The sequence below is a fragment of the Halichoerus grypus genome, chromosome X (assembly GCF_964656455.1).
Source record: "Halichoerus grypus chromosome X, mHalGry1.hap1.1, whole genome shotgun sequence".
Classification (NCBI taxonomy): Eukaryota; Metazoa; Chordata; class Mammalia; order Carnivora; family Phocidae; genus Halichoerus; species Halichoerus grypus.
The window spans coordinates 43,823-69,408 of record NC_135727.1 but is presented as its reverse complement, the minus strand read 5'-3'; the positions used below and the strand labels follow the sequence as shown (position 1 = coordinate 69,408).

Here is a 25,586-nt window from a genome sequence, read left to right as displayed (position 1 = left end):
GGGAAGCCTGCTTCTCCCTCTCCCACTCCCCCTGTTTGTGTTCCCTCTCTCGCTGTCTCTCTCTCTGTCAAATAAAATTTAAAGAAGAAAGAATGAGGGCAGAATAAATTATTTAAAAAAAAAGAAGTAGAGAAGCAGAGATGGTGTATAGATTATGATATTAAGAAATGGAGCAGTACCTGGAGCATGTTATAGGGTCAGTTGAGGCTTTTAAGATTGAGGGATATGATGTATGAGAAAGTGATTTGGAAATTGTAACTTAACTACATATGTGTCAAGAGAAATCCAGAAAGATGATGGCTAAGGACACAGCCCTGAGGAATACCCTCATTTAGAGAGTGAAGAAGAGACCCTGAGAGGTGTTCAGCTCAAGACACAGATGAGCGCTTCTTCTGCTCTATGTGCGGTTTTTCAGTGCTGGGATTCCAAGAAGGAATCTTTGGATTCCCCGACTTCAAGCACTTTATTGTCTGTTGCTGTGTTTCACAAAATATGGTTAAGTGAATGACCTGCATCTAGATAGGCTTGTTTTAAGTATGTTATTCCAGGGTCTTACCTCAAGCCTACTGAATCAGAATTTTAGGTGATGATGCCAAGAATTTGAATTTTTAACAGTGACTGTCACTCTTCCACCCAAGATAACTCATTCACCTACAGTTTAAGAACCACTGGCCTGTTGGATGAAACTGAACGTGTTAACAAATAATAGTAAGTTGAAGAGTTAGTAGAAGAATAGGAAGGTACTTGGACATCTCTTTTTATAAATTTATTCCATTAGATAAAAGAAATGGGGCTGTTAGGTGAAAAAAATAGTACAAATTCATTAACACGAGAAAAAGAGACTTAAACTCATGTTGTATTTTTTAAAGAAATGTTTTGTTTATGAAGGATCTTAACATAATTTAGAGAACCATTCCTCTTGTGGAAGGTTTGGGTTCTTTTCAGTTTGTTTCTATTATGGATAATGCCTTTATAGTAGAGGCAGTACGTGCTATACGATAGAATTACAGGTTCTAGAACCATACTGCCTGGGTTTGAATCCCAACTCTTATTATTTACTAGCTCTGTAATTTTGGGCAAACTTTGTAAGTCATCTATACTGCAGTTTGCTCATTTTAGTATAAGTATCATAATAGTGTATAATTTAATTGATGTAAGTATTGAGTGAGTTAATAGTTGTAAAGAGCTTAAAATGGTGCCTGGTACACAGTAAGCACTTAATAAATATGGGCTATTAATACTGTTAATATGTATCTTTCTGAATCTAGAGTCAAACTTCTGTTGAACTATTAGGATAAATTTTCAGGATGGGATTATTGCATATGTGGAATTAAGAAACAAAACAAAAAGACAAACAAAAAACAGACTCTTAAATACAGGGAACAAACTGGTGGTTGACAGAGGGGAGGTGGAGGGGATGGGTGAAATAGATAAAGGAGATTAAGAGTAGACTTATGGTGATGAGCACTGAGTAATGCGTAGAATTGTTGAATCATTATATTGTGTACCTGAAACTCATATAGCACTGAATGTTAATTATGCTTCAATAAAAAAAGGATGAACCACCTCTTATGTCCCTTTACTATTTATGGTAATTGCTTTTCAAATGGTGATATCCAATTATGCTGTATAATTTGTAAATGCACCCTATCTATCAGTGTGTATGTGACATACACATTACAGTGTATACACACACGTGTGTACATATTTGGTGTGTCTCTATATATGTATGCATATCAACATGTTTTAGGATTGTAAGCTTGTACAAGACTGTGACCTTTGTGTTAAGCCTGTTATTAAGTGTCTTACATTAATATTATAGCCCCTTGGTCAATACTGTTTCCAGGTCCACAAACAAATGGAAGGATATTCTGTGCTCATGGATTGGAAGAACTAGTATTTTTGAAATGTCCATACTACCCAAAGCAATTTTCAGATTCAGTGCAATCCCTAACAAAATACCAATAGCATTTTTCACAGAACTAGAACAAATAATCCTAAAATTTATATGGAACCACAAAAGACCCTGAATAGCCAAAGCAATCCTGAGAAATAAGAACAAAGCTGAAGGTATCACAGTCCCAGATTTCAAGATATATTAGAAAGCTATAGGAAGCAAAACAGTATGGTGCTGGCATAAAAACAGACACATACATCAGTGGAACAGAATAGAGAGCCCAGAAATAAACCCACAATTATATGGTCCATTAATCTTCAATAAAAGAGGCAAGAATATACAACAGGGAATAGACGGTCTCTTCAACAAATGATGTTGAGAAAACTGGACCACTGTCTTACACCATACACAAACTCAAAATGGATTAAATACCTAAATGTGGAACACAAAACCATAAAACTCCTAGAAGAAAAGTAGGCAGTAATTTCCTTGACATAGGCCTTAGCAACATTTTTCTAGATATGTCTCCTGAGGCAAGGGAAACAAAAGCAAAAATAAACTATTGGGAATACATCAAAATTAAAAGCTTTTGCACAGCAAAGGAAACCACCAACAAAACTAAAAGGCAACCTACTGAATGGGAAAAGATATTTGCAAATGATATGTTCATAAGCGATTAGTATCTAAAATATATAAAGAACTTAACACCAAAACCCCCCTGATAATCACTTAAAAAAGTGGGCACAGGACTCAAATAGACATTTTTCCAAAGAGGGTATACAGATGGCCAACAGACACATGAAAAGAGGCTCACCATCATTAATTAACCATCAGGGAAATGCAAATCAAAACTACAATGAGATATTGCTTCACACTTGTCAGAATGGCTAGTATCAAAAAGACAAGAAATAAGTATTGGCAAGGATGTGTAAAAAAGGGAACCCTTGTGCACTGGTGGTGGGAATGTAAATTGGTGCAACCACTGTGGAAAGCAGTATGGAGGTTCCTCAAGAAATTGAAGATAGAAATACCATATGATTCAGTAATTCCACTACTGGGTATTTACTCAAAGAACTAAAAAACACTAATTTGAAAGGATATATGTACCCCTATGTTTATTGCAGCATTATTTACAATAACTAAGATATAGAGGCGACCCAAGTGTCCATCGATAGATGAATAGATAAAGAAGATATACACCATATATACATGCAACATATCTTCTTTATCCATATATCCATATCCATCTTCTTTATATATATACACACACCATGGAATATTATTACTCAGCCATGAAAAAGAATGAGCCTATTGCCATTTGCAACAACATGGATGGACTTAGAAGGTATTATGGTAAGTGAAAAAGAGACAAATACTGTATAATTTCACTTATATGTGGAATCTAAAAAAAACAAATGCATTAAAAAAGCCAAAAAGCAGAATCAGACTTATAAATACAGAGAACAAACTGATGGTTGACAGAGGGAAGGGGGATGGGCAAAAAGGGGTGAAGGGGAGTGGGAGATACAGGCATCCATTCATGGAATGAATAAGTCATGGGAATAAAAGGTACACCATAGGGGATAAAGTCAAAGTGTTGTAATAGTTTGGCATGGTGACAGATGGTAGCTACACCTGTGGTAAGCATAGCATAAACTGTAGACTTGTCAGATCACTGTGTTGTATACCTGAAACTAATGTGACGTGTGTCAAATATACTTCAATTAAAAAATAAATGAATATTGAAAAAAATACTCTCTTCAGGTAGATGTTGGTAAATGATAGTTTTCTTTTGAAAGATTATGTCAAAGAAATATTCTAAGTTTTGTGTGTCTTTTTTCCTTTTGATAGATTGAAGCCATGGCCATTCTTTTTGCAGTTGTTGCCAGGGGAACGACTATCCTTGCCAAACATGCTTGGTGTGGAGGAAACTTCCTGGAGGTGACAGAGCAGATTCTGGCTAAGATACCTTCTGAAAATAACAAACTAACGTACTCACATGGCAAGTGAGTTCTGCTCTGCATGGGTAGAGGGTGAAAGAAGTGAACTGTATTATAATCAGAACAACAGAAAACAGGGTTCTTGGTAGATAATTTAAATAAGCTGACAGAACAGTAATCTTTACCAGCTTAGATAATGGTCTGGTTCTATTCATTATAAATTTGAATTTAAATTATTTTTATCATCAAAGTGATATTAATATTTTAAAGAAAGATATGGTAATGTTACTTGTAAAAAATGACTTTGCTATAGAGCTCTAGGATATGTGCAACATGATACAGATAAAAGATATAATATTCCTTTGTTCATTCAGTAAATATTTACTGGGCACTTGACTATTGCCAGGCACTGTGCTTGGTGCTGGGGATACAACAAGAAATTACACAGTATTTGCCCTCATAGAGGTTACAGTTTAATGGAGGAGACAGTCAAATCCATAGATAATTGTAGTAGATGGTGGAAGGTAGTGGATAGGAGGATGGCATTCTAGCTAGAAGGAATAGCTGGTAGAGAAGTATGGAGTTACAAGTTCATAGCACATGTTTAGGGAACTGCAGGTGGTATTCTGTGACTGGTACCCAGCATGGTGAAAATAAAGCTAGAGAGATAGGTAAAAGAGAAATCATATAGGGTCTCATAGGCCATATTAAGAGATTGATTTTACCCTGTGGACAGTGGGAAGGCACTGAAGGTTTTCAGCTGGGGTGTGACATGGTCAGGTTTTGCTTTAGAAAGATCGCTCTGGTGGCTGATTGGAGAATGGATTGGGGAGGGCATAGGTGGGAAATCTTAGTAATCAGATAAAAAGTACCTCAACCTTCCTCATCAATACCTAAAAAACTTTTGTCATTTAACCCCTCCTAATTTCCTTAGTTCCTATCTCAGAAGGAGGTCCTTACTACTTTCCAGAGCTAGCTCCTTGTATAATTTAGGACCTACTCTAAAAACTACTGTAAGAGAGATACCCAAAATACAGTGTTACTTAAATGAGATAGCCCAGAGATGAGTACTTCCAGGCTGGTGGGGTGGCTCTGTCATTTTCAGTTAGTGTCTTCAGTTAGCTCTGGCCAAGGCAGCTCCTTTAGTTCTTGTTAACATCCTGTGCTCAGTAATTTTAAGGGCAAAGCCCAGAAGTAGGGTGACATTTTATTGTTCAGAAGTTTTGGGTTATGTTTTATTTTTCTCTACATAGTTATGTAGCTAACCTAGCTGGAAGGGAGGCTAGATTTTGTCATTTAAGCTGTGCAGCTGTATGTTCAGCTAAAATTCTATTACACTAGAAGAAGTTATAGGATATTAGGAGACAACTTGCAATCTTCCATTCTACTCTTTTGGGCCACTCAAATACCTGGGTGTACTCTTCTTCCCAAACAAAGAGCACATATCCTCTCTGCAGGAGATGGCTCCAAAAACTCATCTGGTCGCTGTCCAGTTAAGAGAGTCTGGGTGATACACAGTCTTCTCCATCAGGCCCAGGGGTGGCTCTTGTGACTTACCATAAACTAGAAGAGAAGTGACATGTTCTTCCTGCTCCTCCTGTCCAACACATTAGACAATGGTAGAAGTAGAACATCATCATCAACGTCGAAGTTACAAATTCACATTTAGAGAAGAGAAGGATGAGAAACACATAGAAGTCACTGCTTCCTAGCAGTGTTCCAGTAACTACTTCACAGCAATTTCAAAGATTCCCTATTCTGACCCTGGAGTGGTTAGTGGTTCTGGTTCATTGGAGGAACTCCCTTGTCTTTTCTCCCTGAATCCTGGCTTTGTTCTCCACGAGGCTCTTCCTTGTCCATTATCACCTGGCCACACCCAAAATGGGTGTTAGTGTGTCGTCTTTTGGAACTGTACAGGTTTTGTAGTCTGCTGCCTGCTGGTATGGTTTAGAGGTCCAGACGTTGTCTTAGGGGTCAAATGATCCCAGCTTCTTGTGAGTATGGCTTTATAGTGTTTTCAAAAACTTATTAGACTTACGGTCTCTGTGTTCCTACTCAGCTCCCAGGAAAATGCCCAGGGAAAGCACATTCAGTCCTTTTAGAGGCAAGACTGGGAAGTGGGGATATACCTTCCACTCACATTTTATCAGCCAAAATTAGTCACGTAGCCGTATCTAGCTACAAGGGAAGCTAGAGTATGTAATCCAGTAAAAATGTGGTTATAGTACAAGAAGGCAACATTGTCCATCTGTTGTGCCTCTCCACTTGTATCCTGATCCAGTCCTGCCCAGTATCCTCTGGAGTGAGGTTCCAGCACTCAGTTTTTCCTTTTAACATTCTGCCTTCGTTTCTTTCCTATAATCATATTCCATCATCTTGATTAAAAATACCCATTATTGTACACTGAAAGAAAAAGTCCATGTTACTGTAAGACAACCATTTCCCCCTGAAATTTGATCTTCCTCTTGCTATTTCTCTCTTCTTTAACAACATCACCAGCCATTCAGTTGGCTAAGCCTAACATTGAAGAATCATATTTGACTTCCTCACCAAATCCTTGCCATTCTCCTCCAAGAGATTTTTCAATCCATTGCCTTTCCTCTATCCCCACTTGTCAAAGTGTTTAGTTTAGGCCTTTATTGGTTTTCATTTTTAATAACCTCCTCATAACTTGTTTTTCAGCTTCTAGTTGTTCCTTCCTTAAATTTGTATTTCACGTTCCTATGATACACTTTCTTGCTTAAAACCCATTACTTAAAAAATAAATAAAACCCATTACTTTGGGGCGCCTGGGTGGCTCAGGCGCCCCAAAGTAATGGGTTTTATTTATTAAGTCTCTGCTTTCGGCTCAGGTCATGGTCCCAGGGTCCTGGGATCGAGCCCCGCGTCTGGCTCCCTGCTCAACGGGAAGCCTACTTCTCCTTCTCCCACTCCCCCTGCTTGTGTTCCCTCTCTGCTGTCTCTCTCTGTCAAATAAATAAATAAAAATCTTTAAAAAAAAAAAAAAGTAAAACCCATTGCTTTTAGAGTAAAGCCCAAACTCTACCTTCATAAGTTTGTCCATTCCTGACCTTTCTGCCCTTATCTCTGTAGGAGTCCTTGCTGTTCTCTGACCTAGCTGTGTTATTTCAAGCTTCGTTACATCTTTTTTTCATGCTTTTGAACTTTCTCTCCCCTCCCAGCCCAGTGGTAAACTTCTGCTCATTTTACAGGTCCCAAATGAGATACTTTCTTCATCATTATTTAATCCTTCTAAAAGGGCAATTCTGATCACGTCCCTTTTATTCAGCAGTTACTCTGTGCACTCAGGGTGAAGTTTCTTGGTGACTCGGAAGACTCTTCAGTATCTGCCTCTGCTTCCTTCTCTGGCCTCATATCTCACTACTTTAGCCTTCGGTTTTGTTCTCCTGCCATACTTAGCTATTTGCATTTCAGTGCTGGGTTCTTTCTCTTTCTATTCTTTGCAGTAGCTATTACCTTTTACTTGAATATGTTTTTCTTTTTAAAAATCTGACTTTGCCTTTCTGAGCTTAGATATTTTCTTTTCTGGAAACCCTGAACTCCAAGACCAGGCCAGGTGCCCCCTTTTTGCTTGTCTCCATAGTATCCTTTGTTTATTCATATTGTAGCACTTAGCACACTGTAGTATAATTGCAGTCTTTACTTTTTGTCTCTGTCATCTGACTGTAGGCTGCTTGGTGGCAGGGACCATACATTGTAACTTTTTGTGGTCTTCACACCAAGTTACTCCCTAGGGTACAAATTTTCTGGAGAAAATGATGACTTCCATTTTGGACACTGTGTTTAAGTTGTCTATGCTATGTCCAGTTGGATGTGTCTAGTAGACAGTAGTGTATGTAGGCCTGGAGCTCAGGAAGTAAATCAGATCTAGGTTTGGGAATTATCATCATAATTGTGGTAGCTGAAAACAACAGCAAGACATGACAGTGGATGCCACCATCCAGGGACTGTGTGTGAGAAGAGCAGAGAGCTGAGGATGTTGGAAAACATCAATAGAGAGGGAAAGAGACTGCCACATTAACCAGGCAAGCCTGGTGTTGGGAAATCTAGTGGAGAGAAAACACTTTTCAGAAGAAGGAAGTGGTCAACAGTATCATGTTTCAGAGAGGGCCACTGGATATGGCAACGTGGAAGTTATTGGTGGAATTGATGTGAACAGTTTTAGAGTAGTGGAGGAAGACATTTTGCCTGAGTTACCATACCTCCTTGTAATTCATATCAAGCCTTTATGTGAACATTAAAAGTATAATTCAGCAGGTACTCTTATCTATCCACTTGCCCAAGGTAGAAATCTGGGAGGCAAAATTGAGTTACCCTCTGCTTCATTTCCAGTAGCCAGTTATCAAGTTCTGTTCTATTTCTCCTGCCTTTTCTTTTTCATTGCCCGTAGTACTTGAGTTTATTTCCCTCTTCATTTGCTTACCTGCTGTACTACAGTACTCTCCTATCTGGTTCTTTTTTTTTTTTTTTTTTAAAGATTTTATTTATTTATTTGAGAGAGAGAGAGAGAGAGCACATGAGAGGGGGGAGGGTCAGAGGGAGAAGCAGACTCCCTGCTGAGCAGGGAGCCCGATGCGGGACTCGATCCTGGGACTCCAGGATCATGACCTGAGCCGAAGGCAGTTGCTTAACCAACTGAGCCACCCAGGCACCCCTGGTTCTTTTTTTTTTTTAAAGATTTTATTTATTTATTTGACAGAGAGAGACACAGTGAGAGAGGGAACACATGCAGGGGGAGTGGGAGAGGGAGAAGCAGGCTTCCCGTGGAGCAGGGAGCCTGATGTAGGGCTTGATCCCAGGACCCTGGGATCATGACCTTAGCCGAAGGCAGGCAGACGCTTAATGACTGAGCCACCCAGGCGCCCTTGTCTGGTCCTTCTTTCAGTGAGTTTCCCATGCTCTAGCCAAAACATCCTTTTGCATGACAAATCTTACTACACACTCTTCAGGCTAAAACCTTTTGATGCTTGTTCATTTTTCTTAGGATAGTGCATAGTGAGGTTTTAACATCTTACATAACCAGGTATTTGCTTACTTCTCCAGCCTCATCTGTGCAGGTAATTTGTTTTTTCCTTCTATTTCACTTTCTAGTCATGTGAACTCATTTGACTGTACTAAAGCCATTATGTGCTTTTTTTAAAAAAAATCTCCAGGCCTTTATGCTTGTTGGTTTTTCACTCTGGAACCCTCTTTGTCTCCTCTTTACCTTGCCATCTCTTACTTATTCTTCAGGTCTTGACTCAGACATCACTTGCTCCAGGATGTCTTTCCCATTACCCTTTGCTAAACTCTGTTAGGTGTCTCCTTTATGTTGCCAGAGCACCATACTGCCTTTTACTCCTCATCCTGTTTTACCATGCTGCTCAGTAATTCCCTGCACTGTGATCTTTGTGAAGGCAGGGACTGATGGTTTTGCTTATTTGTATCCTCAGCACCCAACCCAGTAACTGGCTCAAAGTAGATGTCAAACAGTTGTTAATGTTGAGCATTTGGTACAAAAAGTGATTGCTCTGAGATTTTAAAAGAAGGCAAGGAAGACGTATGGCTCATTGGAGGTTAATCTTAATTATGTGTCCCTCCTAAGATGTCATCTCTTGTTGAGGCCCTAAGAGTCCAATTATGCTTTTGCAGCTACCATTTTAATGGGTAATGTGCATACCGTTGTGCTACATAGTTAGGGTAGAGACTTTATTTTAATGTCTTATTTATTCTTATCAGTTTGACTTGAGAGAAACAGGTGTATAGGGGAGGAGGAGAGGGAGAATAGATAGTATCTGTAAATGATATGGTCACATTGGTGGTACTAAATTTGCTTATACATAGATAGAAGATGGAAGTGAAAGCGATATTGCTCATAACCACAATAAGTTTTATATCTTTTATTCTACAGTTACTTGTTTCATTACATCTGCCAAGATAGGATTGTATATCTTTGTATCACTGATGATGTAAGTAACTTGAAAACATGTTGCTATTTAACTATGTGTACTGTTAATAAAGTCAGTTCTTAATTATCTGTATCTGTAGTAGGTAAAGGTGATGTGATTATAACTGTTCATAGCTGGAAATTTTTTCTATACTTTGCATTTATCATATGGAGCAGCAAATGACAAGAAGAGTTGATGTCTGGATATATGCAGATCAGCTCAGTTTTGGTAGAGTTTTAGCTTAACTAACCTCTTGCAACTTCTGCATTTCTCCCATTGTGTAGTGAGAATTGGTCTTCATCATCATGACCCTTTGATATCAAATCCTCAAAATTTATTTATCTGAAATATTAAATAGGTTATTTTATTCAATACTGAATTTTTTTATTTGAATCCAATTAGCCAACATATAGTACATCATTAGTTTTAGATATAATGTTCAATGATTCATTAGTTGCATATAACACCCAGTGGTCATGTGAATAGTGAATTTTTTAATGTATAACGACCTTTGGAAAACAAAATCACAATACGTCATGATCAGCTTTGTAAACCTGTAGTTCACATTGGTAGGTTGTTTTTTGAGTATTTACAGGTTCTAGACCAAAATGCTCAGTAACTTAACAATGCCATCAAGGTCATTTCTCTCCTCTGTTATCTTTAGCGTCAGCTTCTTCCTAGTACATTCCCCTATGGTTGCATGGAGCCACATGCTTTTTTATTTGTGTCCAGAGGAACTGTGTCTTCCCAAATCTCTTATTGTAAGAATGAGGAAAGTTCTCAGAAGCACACGCTCCTCTCCCCCTCTTTCAAAGTGAACTTCTTTTCATGTCTTATTGGCTAGGACTAGGTTACATACTTATTTCTAAATTGATCAATGACAAGAGGCGTGGAATTGGCATGATTGCCATAGGTCAGGGTTTTTAACCTTTATTGTGTCACAGATCCCTTTGACACTCATGGGCCCCTCCCAGGATGTTTTTAAATGTATGAAATACATGATTATAAACAAAACCAATTATACTGAAATACAGTATTCAGAGTATTTTAAAAATTGATACAGTAATATATATGATTTTTATGAATTCATTAAGTAACAAGATCTAGTCATAGGTCTGATAACTAATAATTTTGAAGTGATGAGTATAAATGATATTTTGAGATATCTATAACTGATGGTATGTGAAAAAAAGATTTCTATTGGTGACAGTCACAGGTACTGTTTGGTACTATTCTGGTTTGTTATCTACAGTCAGATTTGAAACTTAAGTTAAAACTTAATGTGGTTTATTTTCTATCCAACTACATGGACCCCTTGAATTTGGACCACTGACGCCAGTGTAAGAACCCTTAGCTTAGACTAATCATCTTGGGTGACATGGAAATGAGTGTCAACCATAGTGACCATCACAGTGATTTTTATCCCTAGTTTCAGAGTGTTTTCTAAAATTATTTTAAAAATTCAGCTATGTCTGAAATGACTAATGTGAAAAGGCTTGGAATAGATAAGAAATATGACTAAATTTGGGTTCATCAGAGTTGAGTTTTCTTTTTCTTGACTGGGACCAGACTAGAGTACATGACTTGATCTTTTCAAGTATACCACCACTATTAAAAAAAACTCAATTCAAAGTAGTGTTATCTTTGTGTGTGAAAGACTGTACTATTATTATGGATTTATTAAGCATCTTCTTGTGCTGGGCCTTCTAATAGATCCTGTGAAAGATATGGAGGAAGTAATACCCAATTCTTACTCTCAAGAAACTAACCTAAATACTGTTATCTTTAGTTGGCAGTAGTCAAATAAATATATTTGGATTGGACTCTCAGTTCTTTCTTTTATTAGTCGTTTGACCTTCAGCAAGTTACCTTTTAAGAGCCTTTGTTCTCTTATTGTAAAATGAGGTCAGTGCTAGTTCCTCCTCATGCAATCATTGCTTAGTAAATGTTAGCTGTTCTTACGGTTGTTGTTAATCATCCATATCATCTTTGTTTATTTTCTGATGTGAACTCTGTGTTGGTCTCTTCTCAGGATTTTGAACGTTCTCGAGCATTTAATTTTCTGAATGAGATAAAGAAGAGGTTCCAGACTACATATGGTTCGAGAGCACAGACAGCACTCCCATATGCCATGAATAGCGAGTTCTCAAGTGTCTTGGCTGCACAGTTGGTAAGATCTTTTTCAGGATATAGTATTTTGATTCGTATCTTCTTTATTACCTTCAGACACTTTGAATATAGGGGACTGTGACCTGCAAATATATTTTTCTGATTGTGCTATTAAATGGCAACGTAATAAAACTTCCCAGACAGAAAAATTTTAAATAATCAGTGATACTCTCTATATAGTGTTCAAAGTATCTAGGAATGGGGAAAAACATTAAAGATCATCTACTTGAGCTACCCATCTAATGCATAAATCCACTCAGTATGCCAAATGGCCTCTTAACTTGTACATTAACCTTCTACCCTCCCATGAGGCAATTGTAATTTTTTTTTCAGTGAGAGAGAGTGCATGCCTGCCTGCGTGGCGGGGGAAGGAAGGGGAGAGTGAGGGAGGGGCAGAGAGAGACTTTCAAGCAGGCTCCACACTCAGCATGGAGCCCAATGCAGGGCTCAGTCTCACAACCCTGAGTTCATGACCTGAGCTGGAAATTAAGTCAGATGCCTAACGACTGAGCCACCCAGGCACCCCAAGGCAACTGTAATTTTTGAACAGCTTAACTTAGTCATTTGAAAGTCTGCTCATCTATGTGAATACCAAACTGTCAGCTCAGTGAAGTTTTGCATATGTATACACCTGTGAAATAACACCCTTTTCAAAATACATCTCCATGACCCTAAAAGTTCCTGATGGCCCTTTGCAGTCAATCCCCTCCCCAGCACTCTGCCCCAGGCAACCTTTGCTCTCTTTTCTGTCACTATGAATTAGTTTTGTCTTTTCTAGAATTTCCTATAAATGGAATTATGCATTTCATACTCCTTTGTGTCCTGGATGCTCTGTGTAAGGCTTTTGATATTCATGTTGTGTAAATCAGTAGTTCCCTTTTTTTGCTGAGCAGTGTTGTGTGCATATACCACAATTTGTAATAAATTATCAAACTTTTTTCCTAAGTGGTTGTACCATTTATATTCCCACCAGCAGTTCTAGTGTTTCTACATTCTTGCCAATGCTTGTTATGGTCTGTCTTTTTAATTTTAGTCATCCTAGTGGGTGTGTAGTGATATCTCATTGTGGTTTTAATTTGCATTTCCCTGATGACTAATGATGTTGAGACCTTTAAAAATGCTTCCCTTTTAGCGATGAAACTATTTGAGTGCAAAGACATATGTTCTATCTATGATTGTATTGTGAATGAGAAACAAAAGAATTATTGTGATTGAATACTTTACTTTTCACTTCTTTAAGTGTTCTTTTTAGTACTTTTTGAGTGTTACACTTCTAAATATGTATTCTTTGGGGGATGAAGTTCCTTTAAATAGTTATAAATCTTTATTCAGTCAGTTTGTTTGTTTCATACTTCCCACTAGAAAACATTCATACATGTGATACTGTGTAAAACATCACCAACCAAAAATATACCAATATATAGTCAAAGGTAACGGGTGAGCTGGCAGCAAAACTTTCAACTTAACCAGTTTGTCATTGGCTCCGTATCTATGTGTGACCCTCTGAACCAGTCTGTGCCAGGATTGTCATTTACAGATGGAGATGATAATAAGAGCATCTTCATCATGGAGTTTTTGGGTAGATTAAATAATGTCCTCTCTTTGAAGCATTTAGCACAGTGAAGTGACTAGAATGTTGTATATTAAGGACTTCATGGATAGCTATGGATAATAATTTCAAAATACATACAATTATCAATGTCTTAGATTTCTAGATCCTATAAGAAGCCAATGAAAATAGGCTGCATACTCTGATCCCAACAGATAGAAGAATAGATGCTCAGAAGGTGGGCCAGCCTCTCCTCATCATACCCAAGAATTGGGGAACAATTTAGTGTGCTTTTCCCTGTTCTGTTCTCCCCAACTATGGTCTTCTTTTCTCCTTTCTTGTCTGAGCACATATTATATAACCCTGTACTTCTGGCCCAAGAGTCTCAGGTATATATATTGATATAATACATTTACCTTTATTTTATGCTGCCTATATTTTTCCCTAGGCCTAATAACAATTTTTTTTAAAGATTTTATATATTTATTTGACAGAGATATAGCGAGAGAGGGAACACAAGCAGGGGGAGTGGGAGAGGGAGAAGCAGGCTTCCCGCTGAGCAGGGAGCCCGATGCGGGGCTCGATCCCAGGACCCTGGGATCATAACCTGAGCCGAAGGCAGACGCTTAATGACTGAGCCACCCAGGTGCCCCCTGATAACAATTTTTAAATGAAATGGCATGTATCTTTTATATCAATACAGGCATAATTTAATAGCATTCCTCAGTGTCATTCCTTTTCTTTTTGTTTTCCTATTGTAAGTAATGTCTGGATAAGTTAAATGTTGTTTTCTTATAGAAGCATCACTCTGAGAATAAGGGCATAGACAAAGTGGTGGAGACTCAAGCCCAAGTGGATGAACTGAAAGGAATCATGGTCAGAAACATAGGTATGTTTCATGGCATAGTCCACATGCATATGGGCAAAAATGATAATTGATTACTTGATTGGGGTCAAATTATTCTAGAAAGGCTGAAATAGTACTTCCTGAATCTTACTTTTGGAAACTATCAGCTGAGATATGGATGTTGCCTACCTATGATACTGTCTCCTGTATGAATGTTTATTTCTTAGTACTTATGACTGTTCTTCATTCTAATTTGTTAGTTGGCTTAGCAAGAATAATTTGAGATTCTTGCAACAGTTCAGCAATTAAGAATAATTTAGTCAGTTTTGGCTGGAGATACCCAGATAGCTGATGTTATCAGTAGATACTTAAAGTATAACTTTTTGACCTCCTCAGAAAGTTTGTAACACTTGATTGAGAGAAAGAAAGAATTGGTCCAAAAAAACTGTTGTACTTTTCAAAGAATGAACTATGATATAAATTCTGTCAGCCTATGTTTTGTCAAGCTATTTAAGCACATTAAAATAATCCAGAGAAATGCATCAAGTTTATTTTTTAATTGATTATGCAATTGTATTTAGATTTAGGATGATGCTAATTTTTTAAAAGCACTGGTTCTCAAAATGTAGTCCCTGGGCCAGCAGCAGCAGCATCCTTTGGGAACCTGTTAGAAATGCAAGTTTTCAGGACCCACCCCAGAGCTATCGAATCAGAAACTCTGTGAGTGGGACCCAGCAATCTGTGTTTTCACAAGCCCTCCAGAGGATTTGAATGCATATTCAGGTTCGAGAACCACTCTTTCTAAGGGGAATATCTCAGACAATAACTTGTATAAAATTGAATGAAAATGATATTGTTTTATAAGATATTTAGTTGAGACATTGTCAAATTTCATAAATGTCAGTTTACTTACAATCTTGGATTTACTATTTGAATTACTTGTACATTTATTGTTAGCACAGGTACAAGCTGTAAAGACATTTTAGAAAAAAAAATACTCTTGATCCCAGCATCCTAAAGATTCATTTCCATTTTTTCTTTTAAGGTTTTTATCCATATATATACGTATTATAATAATCACATATATTCAGTTTTGTTGAGGCAATACAATATAGTGACCAAGATTTAGAGTCATATGTGCCTGAGTTTGAGTCATGATTTCACTTCCAACCTGCTGTTAGCCCTTGGTCATCCTCAAACTTCTCTGAGCTTTGTTTCCTAATCTGCAAAAAGGAGATGGTAGAACCTAAGGTTACCAGGATAAAGGAGATAATGTATGTAAAGCATCTTGTACAGTGCCTAGCACATAGTAAGAGCTGAATTATCGTTAGCTATCATTAATCTACTTTATGCTCATACAGTATTTCATTGGGTTATGTTATAGGTTAGAATCGTGTCCTTATTTTGGACACTTTGGTTCTTCAGAGCAATGTTACTCAGAGTACTGTTTTACAACCAGATAAAGAGCTTGCACCAGCATGTAAGTCAGTGCTGTGCTTCTTTCATTGAGAACATCTTATTATGAATATGTCAGTTGTGTGCTTAGGGACTTAGTTGAAGCAATAATAAACACTCTTAGGTAGCACTGATTTAGAGGTTTGTGTTACAATAACAGTACTGCTCTAAATGGTTTTGTGCCTATTTTTCTTATTTTCTTGAAATTAAGTCCCAGGAATGAGATTAAAAATCAAAAGGGAGAAACTTTTTTTTTAATGTTTATTTTCATTCCAGTTAGTTAACATGCAGTGTAATAATAGTTTCAGATGTACAATATAGTGATTTAGCAGTTCCATACTGCACCCAGTGCTCACCACAACAGCTGTCTTCCTTAATCCCCATTACCTATGTAACTCATTCTCCCACCCCACCTCCCCCCTCTGGTAACCATCACTGTTTTCTCTCTGTGTTTTTAAAATATTTTATTTATTTATTTGACAGAGAGAGAGTGTGCACGCACGAGCAGGGGGAGCAGCAGAGGGAGAAGGAGGCTTCCCGCTGAGCAGGGGACCCGATGCAGGGCTCAATCCCAGGACCCTGAGATCATGACCCGAGCTGAAAGCAGCCGCTTAACCAACTGAGCCACCCAGGCGCCCCATATTTTTAATTTTTTGAGGAACCTTCATACTATTTTCCATAGTGGCTGAACCAATTTATATTCCCACCAACAGTGCATAAGGGTTTCCTTCTCTCCAAACCGTCACCAACACTTGTGATTTCTTGTCTTGATGATAGCTGTTCGAACAGGTGTGATATCTACAATATCTCATTGTGGTTTTGATTTGCCTGTCCCTGATGATTAGTGATGTTGAGCATCTTTTCATGTGTCTGTTGGCCATCTAGATGTCTTCTTTGGAAAAGTGTCTATTCAGTTCCTCTGCCTGTTTTTGATATTTTGTTTGTTTGTTTGTTAACTGAGTTGTATGGATTCCTTATTTTAGATATTAACCCCTTATCTAGTATATGGTTTGTAAATATTTTCTCCCATTCTGTAGGTTACCTTTTCATTTTGTCGATTGTTTATTTTGCTGGGCAGAAGCTTTTTAGTTTGATGTAGTTCCACTTGTTGAGTTTTGCTTAAAGACCAGTGAGAAAAAACCTTCTTCCCTATGTTTTCTTCTAGGAATTTAATGGTTTTAGTCTTTGAATTTAAGTCTTTAATCCATTTCAAGTTATTTTTTGGGAGCTGTTGTAAGGGATCCAATTTTAGATTCTTTCACGTGGTTATCCAGTTTTCCCAGCACTGTTGAAGAGACTGTTTTTTCCCTAGTGAGTGAAGTTCTTGGCTCCCTTGTAAAATCTTGGTCAACTGTATATGTGGGAGTTTGTTTCTGGGATCTCTATTCTGTTCCATTGGTTCATGTGTCTATGTTTATGCCAGTACCATACTGTTTTAATTACTATAGCTTTATAGTATAGTTTGAAATCAGGAACTGTGACGCCTCTGGCTTTGTTCTTTCTCAGAATTGCTTTATCTGTTTGGGGTCTTTTATGGTTCCATAGAAATTTTAGGATTGTTTTTCTATTTCTGTGAAAAATGCCATTGGAATTTTGAAAGACATTGCATTGAATCTGTAGATGGCTTTGGGTAGTATGGCCATTTTAACAATATTAGTTCTTCTGATCCATGAACATGGGACATATTTACATTTGTTGTGTCTTTAATTTCTTTCATAAGTGTCTTGTAGTCTTCGTTGCAGAGATCTTTCACCTCCTTAGTTAAATTTATTCGTAAGTATTTTATTATTTTTGATGGTATCGTGATTGGGATAGTTTTCATTATTACTTTTTTGGATATTTTATTGTTAGTATATAGAAATTTAACTGATTTCTGTATGTTGATTTTATATCCTACAACTGTATTGCATTTGTTGATTAGTTCAATTTTTGGTTGAGTCTAGGATTTTCTGTATATATTATCATATCATCTGCAAATGATGCCAGTTTTACTTCTTCCTTTTCTGTTTTGATGCCTATTATTTAATTGTCTTGCCTGATTGCTCTACATAGGCCTTCCAGTACTATATGAGTAACAGTGGTGAGAGTGGGGATCTTTGTCTTGTTCCTGATCTTAGAGGAAAAGCTTTTAATATTTCACCATTGAGTATGATGTTACCTTTGGGTTTGTCATATATGGCCTTTATTATGCTGAAATATGTCCTTATATACTCAGTTTGTTGAAGGTTTTTATGATGAAATGATGTTATGTTTTGTAAAATGTTTTTTCTGCATCTGTTGATTTGATTATAAGTTTTTATCTTTCATTATATTAATGTGGTGTATCACATGTACTGAGTTGTATATGTTGAACCATTCTTTTTTTTTTTTTTTTTAACTTTTTTTGTTTTATTTATTTATTCATGAGAGTCAGAGAGAGAGATAGAGATAGAGAGAGGCAGCGGCAGAGGGAGAAGCAGGCTCCCCACTGAGCAGGGAGCCCGATGCGGGACTCGATCCCAGGACCCTGGGATCGTGACCTGAGCCGAAGGCAGACGCTTAACCATCTGAGCCACCCAGGCGCCCATGTTGAACCATTCTTATATGCCAGGGATAAATCCCACTTGGTCATGGTATATGATCATTTTTATGTGGTGTTGAATTCAGTTTGCTAATATTTTTTTTGAGAATTTTTGCATCTGTGTTCATCAGGGATATTGGTCTATAGTTTTCTTGTTGTGTCCTTAATCTGGATTTGGTTTCAGGGTAATGCTGGCCTTGTAAAATGAGTTTGGAAGTATTTCCTCCTCTTTGGTTTTTTTTGGAAGAGTTTGGGAAGGTTTGGCATTACTTTTGCTTTAAATGTTTGGTATAATTCACCAATGAAGCCATCTGGTTTTGGGTTTTTCTTTGTTAGGAGGTTTTTGGTTACAGATTCAATCTCCTTACTCATTATTGGAATGTTCAGAATTTCTATTTCTTCATGATTCTGTCTTGGTAGGTTATATGTTTCTAGGACTATATCCATTTCTTCTTTATTCAGTTTGTTGTCATATAATTATTCATAAGAGTCTCTTATGATCCTATGTATTTCTGTAGTATTAGTTCTAATGTCTCCTCTTTCATTTCTGATTATATTTGAATCTTCTTTTTTTCCTTAGTCTAGCTAGAGGTTTGTCAATGTTATTATTTAAAAAAAAAAAAACAGCCATTAGTTTTGTTGATCTTTTCTATTTTTCTGGTTTCTATTTCATTAATTTCCACTTTGGTCTTTGTTTCCTTCCTTCCACTAACTTTGGGCTTAATTTGTTCTTCTGTTTCTAGTTCCTTGAAGGTTCAAGTTAGGCTGTTTATTTGAGGTCTTTGTTTTCTTAACATATGCATTTATCACTATAACCTCTTGCAGAACTGCTTTTGTAGCATCCTGTGTGTTTTGGTGTGTTGTGTTTCTGTTTTCATTTGTTTTCAGTTATTTTTTTATTTTCCTTTTGATTTTTTTCTTTAACCCATTGGTTGTGCAGGAATGTGTTGTTTAGTTTCCACATATTTATAGATTTTCCAGCTTTCCTCTTGTTGATTTCTAATATCATACTACTGTGGTTAGAAAAGGTACTTGGTATGATTTCAGTTTTCCTAAATTTGTTAAGACTTGTTTTGTGTCCTATCATATGATGTATCCTGGAGAATGTTCCTTGTGCACTTGAGAAGAATGTATATTCTGCTGCTGTTGGATGGAATGTTCTGTGTATTGCCTGTTATGACCACTTGTATGGTTTAAGTCATGTTTCCGTATTGATTTCTGTCTGGATGATCTAGCCATTGCTAGAAAAGGGTGTATTGAAGTCACCTACTGTTATTGTATTATTATCTGTTTCTTCCTTCAGATCTGCTCGTATTAAGATACTTAGGTGCTCTGATATGGTGTGCATAATTTTTTTCAAAGATTTATTTTAATTTTAGAGAGAAAGAGAGTATGCCAGTGGGGGAGGGGCAGAGGGAGAGGGAGAGAAAGAATCCCAAGCAGAGTCCTCGCTAAGCACGATGTGGGGCTCAATCCCATGACCCTGAGATCATGAACTGAACTGAAATCAAGAGTCGGACACTTAACCAGCTGAGCCGCCCACACCCCTGTGTGCATATATATTTAAAATTGTTACACCTTTTTAATGAATTGACCACTTTATTATTATGTAATGACTGTATTTACCTTTTTTTTTTTTCTTTTTTTACAGTTTTTGGTGTACAGTCTTATTTTATCTCCACTTTCTTTTGGTTTCCACCTGCATGGAATATCTTTTTCCATCCCTTCACTTTAAGCCTATGTGTGTACTTAAATCTGCAGTGAGTCTCATGTAAGCAGCATATTGTTGGATCTTGTTTTTTTTATCCATCCAGCCACTCTGTGCCTTTTGATTGGTGAACTTATTAGAGTAATTTTTGAAATGTAAAGACTTACTATACTAATTCCATCTTATTCATTGCTTTCTGGATGTTTTGTAATTTCATCGTTCCTTTTCCCTTCCATTTCTGCCTACCTTTTTATTTTTTTTCCTTTAATGTATTTATTATTTTTCCCCTAGAATATGTATATGTATGTATGTGTCTGTGTATCCCAGAAAATATATGTAATTTTTAATTGAGATATAGTTGACACACCATATTATTATTAGTTTCAGGTGTACAACATAGTGATTTGACAATTATATACATTAGGAAATGCTCACCACAATAAGTGTAGTTACCATCTCTCACCATAGAAAGTTATTATGAGGGGGTGCCTGGGTGGCTCAGTCGTTAAGTGTCTGCCTTTGGCTCACTCAGGTCATAATCCCAGGGTCCTGGGATTGAGCCCCACATCGGGCTCCCTGCTCAGCGGGGAGCCTGCTTCTCCCTCTACCCCTCCCCCTGCTTGTGTTCCTGCTCTCTCTGTCTCTCTCTCTCTGTCAAATAAATAAATTAAAACATTAAAAAAAAGAAAGTTATATTATGATATTATTAACTATATTCACTGTGTTGTACTTTTCATCCCTGTTAACTTATTTATTTTATAACTGGAAGTTTGCCCCTCTTAATTCACTTCACCTATTTCACCTATCCCCCATCCCCCTTCCCTCTGGCAACCACCAGTTCTCATTATTTATGCATCTGTTTCTGTTTTTGTTTTTTAGATTCCACGTATAAGTGAAATCATATGGTATTTGTCTTTCTCTATCTGACTTACTTCACTTAGCATAATACCCTCTAGGTCTATCTATATTGTCCCAAATGTCTGCCTACCTTTTAAAATTGGTGATGTTTTGGGATTGTGTGTTCCATTTCCTGTTTCTGTATCTTTTGTGAACCTACTCTAGGTTTTTGCTTTTCAGTTACCATGGGGCTTACATAAACCATCTTATAGATAAAATAGTCCATTTTAAGGTGATAGCAACTTTTCATACAAAAACCCCACATATTTTACTCCCCTGTTATACTCTTGGTGTCACAATTTACCTTTTTCTATTGTCTTTTTGTTAAAATTTATAGTAGCTATAGTTATTTCTAATACTCTTTTTCTTTAACCTTTATACTATATTTAAGTGTTTAACACACCATCCTATTACAGAATTAGTTTTGTAAATCTGTATATTTAACCTCTACCAGTGTATTATATACTTTTCTGTGTTTTCATGTCACTAATTAGTGTCTTTTCCTTTTAGCATTTCTTGCATGGCAAGTCTAGTGGTAATGAACTCCCTTAACTTTTATTTGTCTGAGAATATATTTATTTCTCCTTCATATTTGAAGGATAACTTTGTCATATAGACTATCCTTGGCTGGCAATTTTTTCTTTCAACACTTTGGATGTGTTATTCCACATTCGTTGCTGGCCTTTAGGGTCTCTGCTGCAGATACACTCATAGCCTAATAGGAATTTCTTTGTAGGTTACAGTCTTGTTTTTCCTCTGGCTGCTTTTAAGAGTCTCCCTTTATCTTTGATTTTTGACCATTTTCTTATAATGTATCTTAAGAAGGTCTTTTTGCATTGAGATAATAAGGTGATCTCTTACCTTTATGAACTTAGATGTCCAGGTCTCTCTCCAGGTTTAGGAAGTTTTCCGCTATTATTTGTTTAAATAAGCTTTCTGTCTTGTTCCCTCTCTTACCTCCTCTGGAACCCCAATTCTAATATTTGTACGTTTGATGGAGTCCCATTGATCATATAGGCTTTTTGGGTTTTTCATTATTTTCTCTTTGTTGTCCTCTGGGTTGTTTCAGAGTTCCTATCCTCTAGCTCACTTATTATGTCTTCCATTTGGATTACTTTGAGGTAGATGTTTTCTGTTGAATTTTTCATCTCATTCATTCTTCAGCTCCAGAATTTGTTTGATTCTTTGTTATGATCTCTATCTCTGTTAAATTTCAGATTTTGTTCATGTAGTGCTTTCCTGATTTTGTTGATCGTTTTTCTGTGGAGTTTTTTTTGCAGCTTGTTGAGTTTTTCAAAATAGTTATTTTGAATTCTTTATTAGCTAGATTGCAAAATGTCACACTTTTGATTTCAGTTATTGGAGAATGATTGTTACCATACAGTGTTGACATATTTCCTTGATTCTTTATGTTCCTTGAACTTCTGTGTTGCTGCTTTCCCTTTCAATGTGTAGTAGACACCTCCTAAAATCTTTCCTAGTTACCCTCAGGTAGGAAATAGCATTTGTGGTTCTGCTATCTGGGGTTCTCTCCATCCTTGTCTGGATGCTCCTGCTCCATGCTTCTTACTCATTCTTGTGGCAGAGTTCTTAACTTTTATGTCTTCTCTGATCTTACAACTTACCATGCTGGCTGCTGGAAACCTCTTTTTTTTTTTTTTTTTCCAGAAGATGACACTACAGCTCAAGTTTATGGTTTCTCCCTTGCCCACAGACCCTGGTCTAATATTCTGAGAGCACTACTTTTAACTGGAGCTCACTCTTGCCACGGCACTTGGGAGCATGCATAAGGAGCTGGCCGCAGAGTAGGAGGAGGTGACTGTGGGACTGGTGAGGGAATCATTGAGTAAGGGTCTCCCAGAGGCTTGTGGGTGGACTTCCTGCTTAAGCCCTGAGCACAGCTATCAGGGAGTATGTTCTTTTAATATCCTATGACATTTTTATTGGCCTCTTTCCTGATCTCCTCCCTGCCCCCAGTCTTAGAGGTCCTGCCTCTGTACCCTGGGTGCTGCTGGAGAGAAATGGGTTTCTCCAGTAGCTTGTCACATAGGTGGAGTAGCCAGGCACTCACTCACTGTTCTCCCTTTCCCCTGGGGGAGAGACTGCCACCAGCAAATCGAACTGTGCTCCTATGTGATGCCCAATGCTCCTGTGTATGAGGTGGTCCCGTTGGAGTGCTTCCTGGTGCCCATCGAGAGCACTGAGCAGGCCTCAGGACTGCTCTTTGTGCCAAATAGTCCATCGTGGGCAGGCAGCCTCAAGGCCATCACTGCAGGCAGCAAGTGAAGGCCATACCCTGCCAGACTGTGGGGGCTGGGAGGTGGTGATTTTTTTGGGGAAAAAAAACTTAGTTCAGCCCTATGCTCTGTCACCTTGGGCAACGGTCAGTGCTGGAAAAGTTCCTCTTACCCTGTCCAGTGCATCTAAATTCATATCTATATTTTATGCTCCAGTGCCATGCTGAAGTCTCCTCTTGGCAAAGCTAGCCTTCTACAAATTCTCTCTCATCCATGAGTACCTGCCTAAATCAGTACTCTTCAAGTTTTCCCCAACTGCGACCAAGAGGGCTGTGGAAGCAACACTGATCATGTTGGTTCCACAGCCTATACTTAGGTTTGTCTGCCTGTTACCGATGCGCAGGTGCATGAGACCCCCTCAGGTCCTTTGGCCTATGGTGCTGGATCCCACAGGTCCCACAGAGGCACTTTTTTTGTGGATGGATGCCTTAATTAGTTTTTTAAAAGGGGGGCGCAAAGTGGAGGGATGTCTTACAGTGCCATGATGCTGACATCACCCCACTTCTTGTTATATTGTGATAGTCTTGACCCCTGTTGCAGTAGTCTAGAGTAGGAAGAATAAAATCTTCCTTATCATTTTTGGCAAGTGTCAGAATAATTTCCCTTTAATAGTATCTCTCTCCCAACATCCTTCTTGCCTTGTTTCCAAGTATTATATTTTTTAATTTTTTGATGCTATTGTAAATGCAATTTTTCTCTCTCATTTTTGGATTTTTCATTGCTAATGTATAGAAATACAGTTGATTTTTTGCATATTGATTTTGTATTGTGCAACGTTATTGAACATTTTTTTATTAATTCTAATAGCATTTTAGTGAGTTCCTTATGATTTTCTATATACAGGGTGTTAGATTCTGCCAGGTACTTTTTTTGCATCTATTGAAATGTTTGTGTGGATTTTGTCCTTTATTCTGTTAATACAGTATATTACATATTTTGGTTTTTGGATATTAAATCAACCTTGCATTTCTGAAATAAATGCCACTTCATCATGTTGTAAATCCCTTTAATATATTGCTGGATTACATCTAATATATTACTGAGGTTTTATGTCTATATTCATGAGATATTGATCTGTTTTTCTCTTGTGATGTCTTATTCTTATTTAAATTCAATTAACATACAGTGTATTAGTTTCAGAGGTAGAGTTCAGTGATTCATCAGTTGTAAAAAAACACCCAGTGCTCGTTACATCACGTGCCCTCTTTAATGCCCATCACCCTATTACCCCATCCCCCACCCCCTCCCCTCCAGCAACCTTCAGTTTGTTTCCTAGAGGTAAGAGTCTCTTACTTATGGTTTGTCTTCCTCTCTGATTTTATCTTGTTTTATTTTTCCCTCCCTTCCTCCATGTTCCTCTGTTTTGTTTCTTAAATTCCACATATGAATGAAATCGTATGATAATTGTCTTTCTCTGACTGACTTATTTTGCCTAGCATAATACCCTCTAGTTCCATCCACATCATTGCAAATGGCAAGATTTCATTTTTTTGTTGGCTGAGTAATGCTCCATTGTGTGTGTGTGTGTGTGTGTGTGTGTGTGTGTGTGTGTGTGTACATTACCACATCTTCTTTATTCGTTCATCTGTTGATGCACATCTGGGCTCTTTCCATAGTTTGGCTATTGTGGATATTGCTGCTGTAAACATTCAGGTGTGGTGCCTCTTCGGATCACTATATTTGTATCTTTGGGGTAAATACCTTGTAGTGCAGTTGCTGGGTCATAGGGTAGCTCTATTTTTAACTTTTTGAGGAACCTCTGTACTGTTTTCCAGAGTGGCTGTACTAGCTTGCATTCCCACGAACAATGTAAGAAGGTTCCCCTTTCTCCACATCCTTGCCAACATTTGTTGTTTCCTGACTTGTTAATTTTAGCCATTCTGACTGGTGTGAGGTGGTATCTCATTGTGGTTTTGACTTGTATTTCCGTGATGCTGAGTGATGTTGAGCATTTTTTCATGTGCTTTTGGCCATTTGCATGTCTTTGGAGAAATGTCTGCCCATGTCTTCTGCCCATTTTTTGACTGGATTATTTGCTTTCTGGGTGTTGAGTTTGATAAGTTCTTTATAGATTTTGAATACTAACCCTTTATCTGATAAGACATTTGCAAATATCTTTTCCCATTCTGTAGGTTGTCTTTTGGTTTTGTCGACTGTTTCCTTTGCTGTGCAAAAGCTTTTTATCTTGATGAGGTCACAATAGCTCATTTTTGCTTTTGTTTCCCTTGCCTTTGGAGATGTGTCTAGCAAGAAGTAGCTGCGACTGAGGTCAAAGAGGTTGTTGCCTGTGTTCTCTTCTAGGATTTTGATGGTTTCCTG

At 37.6% G+C, this 25,586-nt stretch overlaps 1 protein-coding gene across 1 annotated transcript in view; it reads left to right on the top strand.

Moving 5' to 3' along the window:
- Positions 1–25,586, top strand: part of VAMP7 (vesicle associated membrane protein 7) — a 60,129-nt gene that overhangs the window by 6,493 nt on the left and 28,050 nt on the right. The window contains exons 2-5 of the mRNA XM_078064921.1: positions 3,749–3,903; positions 9,749–9,806; positions 11,818–11,955; positions 14,302–14,392. Coding sequence (XP_077921047.1) covers positions 3,758–3,903; positions 9,749–9,806; positions 11,818–11,955; positions 14,302–14,392 — 433 coding nt within the window. The 5' untranslated portion in view covers positions 3,749–3,757. The remainder of the gene's footprint in view (positions 1–3,748; positions 3,904–9,748; positions 9,807–11,817; positions 11,956–14,301; positions 14,393–25,586) is intronic.